The sequence below is a fragment of the Pygoscelis adeliae genome, unplaced genomic scaffold (assembly GCF_000699105.1).
Source record: "Pygoscelis adeliae isolate BGI_AS28 unplaced genomic scaffold, ASM69910v1 Scaffold78, whole genome shotgun sequence".
Classification (NCBI taxonomy): Eukaryota; Metazoa; Chordata; class Aves; order Sphenisciformes; family Spheniscidae; genus Pygoscelis; species Pygoscelis adeliae.
The window spans coordinates 6,255,599-6,258,681 of record NW_008825409.1 but is presented as its reverse complement, the minus strand read 5'-3'; the positions used below and the strand labels follow the sequence as shown (position 1 = coordinate 6,258,681).

Here is a 3,083-nt window from a genome sequence, read left to right as displayed (position 1 = left end):
GGGTTGGGCTGTTTCAGTTTTGAGGGACCTACAATGATCACCTCTTCTGACCAGCTGGTTATACTGTGTTTGATGCACCCCGCGATGCGGTTTGCCCTCTCGGCTGCCAGGGCACACTGCTAACTCATATTGAGCCTGCTGTCAACCAGCACCCCCAGATCCCTTTCTGCAGGGCTGCTCTCCAGCCACTCCTCTCCCAATTTATACTTGTGCCCAGTGTTACTCCGTACTAGGTGCAGAATCTGGCATTTTGACTTGTTACATTTCATCCCACTAATCATAGCCCAATGCTCCAATCTACCTAGATCCCTGTGCAGGGCATCTTGTCCCTCAAGAGAGTCAACAGCACCTCCCAGTTTGGTGTCATCAGCAAACTTGCTAATGGTGCATTCAACTCCTGCATCTAGATCGTTGATAAATATATTGAACAGGACTGGCCCTAGAATTGAACCCTGAGGAACACAATTTGTAGCAATGAACATCATACAAATACATCAGGCATATGTGAGGGACTGCAAAGTGCATTTGCTGTGCCATTTTATAAATAATATAACAAATGGAAAGCTACATTCCTGAGGAGAAGAGAGACAAAGACATTCTATTAGTTTTTAAACTCATATTCACTATATTAAATTTTCCTTCCTGAGTAAAACTCCTCAGAAATAGATCCATTCTTGATCTCCAGTGCTGGCTGGTGAAGTATGTGAAATTGCATGTTTCATTCTGATGCAAAAGAAGATAGTAAACTAGGAAAATGCAGATACATGCAGTTCACTCTTTAAACAAGCAATCATGGTATCATATATGTTGATAGCATTGCTTTCTGCCATGTATTTGATTTCTCTTAGGAATCAAGTGATCCTTCTGCAAGGTGAAGAGAAGAAAAAGTAAGGGACTATTTCTACAAGTCAAATACTCTAAAGTGAGACACCATTTCTTTTAAGAACAGTTTTTGCTTGTGCTTTGCTTCATGTTTTCATCTTCTTTTTGCTACAATGCACCTTTAGATAGATAGCAGGACATACAAGACTACAAACAACTTTTTCTATCACTTGGAACTTCTGGTGTTTTAACAGCATTTAGCATAGGATTCATCTCATGAACTTTAGTTATCTAAAAGCTTGCATCCAGTCTGTGCCTTTCATCTCCACTTCCTCTATAGTCAGTGAAGAGAAACTGGAGTTTCCAAAAGGGCATTCTGTACATCTGTCTTCAACGCCTGTCACAGGCATGATATGACTAGTGTCTAATCTCTATTTATGTCTCGTCTCACTTAACTGATTATTCAAATTTAGACAAAATAAAACCCATCATCACTGTAAGCTTATTGGAAGACAAACTACCTCTTTCAATTAGTGAGTGAGAAAGCTTTAAAGAAGATAAGCCTGTGAAATTGTGCCATAACTACTTGTTCCCCAACAAGCAACATATAATTCCAGGCTTTTCATGTCCCTTTAAACTAGAAATATACACCTTTGTTATGTTCTACATCCTTCTTTGTCACTAATAATTCCTTATTATCTAGCTACCGATGTCATTCACTAATGATTATACAGGAACTTTTTTCTCTTCTTTTTTATTGTGGATCTAGAGCTTATGAAGAAGTTCCTTGGGATAATATATTACCTTCCGAAATCCAGCCTGCAGAGTCAACAGTGGAAGTGTTGGCTGATCCTGTTCCCCAGTGTTTCACAAAAAGAAGATACAATCCTGAACCTGAAATAAGCCAAGTCAGTGAGCAATTTCTTGCCAACTGGTTTTAGGTTTTTCTAATGAAATGTAGCCTAGATTTTGTATAGGTCATACACATAAACCCACAGCAATGTTTTCAAATAAAAGCAGTCACAAGTGAGCATTTAAGGTCATCAACACGCTCCAGTAATTGCCTCAAATGATTTCATATTTTTCCCTCCCCCTCCCCTGAAAATTGGTACAGAGGAAGATATGCATGCATAGTACCAAAAGAGAGGATAAGGGTATTGATGAAAAATTCGTTGATAGGAATGATGCTGTAGCATAACAAATCTCATGTTAAGTTAGTTTACTTGTGATTACTAACTGTAATAATTATTATTTTTACTAAACTAAAATTCAGTCCTGCGATTGGTTCCGATTGCTGCATGAAAATCTAGTAAGCCAAATTAATTAGGTAATGTTGCCTTACAGGAAGCATCTAATTATGATTCCAGGTTGTTGGAGACTTCTGGGACAAATTTCAAACAAGATCTTTTATCTCTCCACAAGAGACATGTTTATTTTTTTGTGAATATTGGGGTCCTCTGAGCACCTCCTTTATGAAGTCTGCGTACAGTTAATTATTTCAGAAGACTAAATTCAGCAGCATTCTGTAACTAGAGAAGTTAAGATAATCAATAACTACATGAAAAGTATACTCTAACATGCTTCTCCTGTGAGAGTTAAATGTAAAAAGCAGAAAAGAAGAAATCTGTAAAGTGAATGATTGTCATAACTGCATACATCTGATGTTTTCATTAGACATGACATTTATGAAAACACCACGTTAATCATACACATGTACAAACGCGAGTTTTTATCTGCTGTCTGTAGAATCCAAAACAGTCTCAGAGTGGAGCGTTTTAGATGAGCCTAGTAAAGGGTGACAGGAGGTTCAGAAGGGCTCAGATAAAAGGCAAGCAGAGACGGGGAAGGAAAGGTTGGTCAAAGCAAGATGGGAAAGCTAGAACTTGCCTCCTTTCCAGGTGATGAGCCAGCAGGTTTGCTCGGGCAAACTCAATGGACAGGTGTGCTGCTGGACACACTCATGCATACAATGGGAGAGACAGGTACCGCTGCAGGGTGGAAGGGAGATAGGAAACACTATCATTATGGTTTCTTGAATGTTGCTCTTTCAAAGGAATATAGACATGGCCAGTGAGAGCAGTTTGCAGGGACAGACCAAGAGAGAAATTCAGCCCTGATGTTAATTTTTCCCATGTTCTCAAGAACTGAATGAGAGAAGTGTTACAAGCAGAGAAGCAGTTCATGTTAAAAGAAAACTTGCTTATACTATCCTCCTAGGAAATCGCCTGAAGTCCCAGTATCTGAGGATGAATTAAAAGACA

The 3,083-nt window shown here is 39.0% G+C and overlaps 1 protein-coding gene across 1 annotated transcript in view; it reads left to right on the top strand.

Annotated features, from left to right (window-relative positions):
* LOC103922360 (chromosome unknown open reading frame, human C7orf72) overlaps positions 1-3,083 on the top strand; it is a 24,216-nt gene that overhangs the window by 5,680 nt on the left and 15,453 nt on the right. The window contains 4 exon segments of the mRNA XM_009330483.1: positions 849-922; positions 1,592-1,730; positions 2,190-2,250; positions 3,014-3,020. Coding sequence (XP_009328758.1) covers positions 849-922; positions 1,592-1,730; positions 2,190-2,250; positions 3,014-3,020 — 281 coding nt within the window.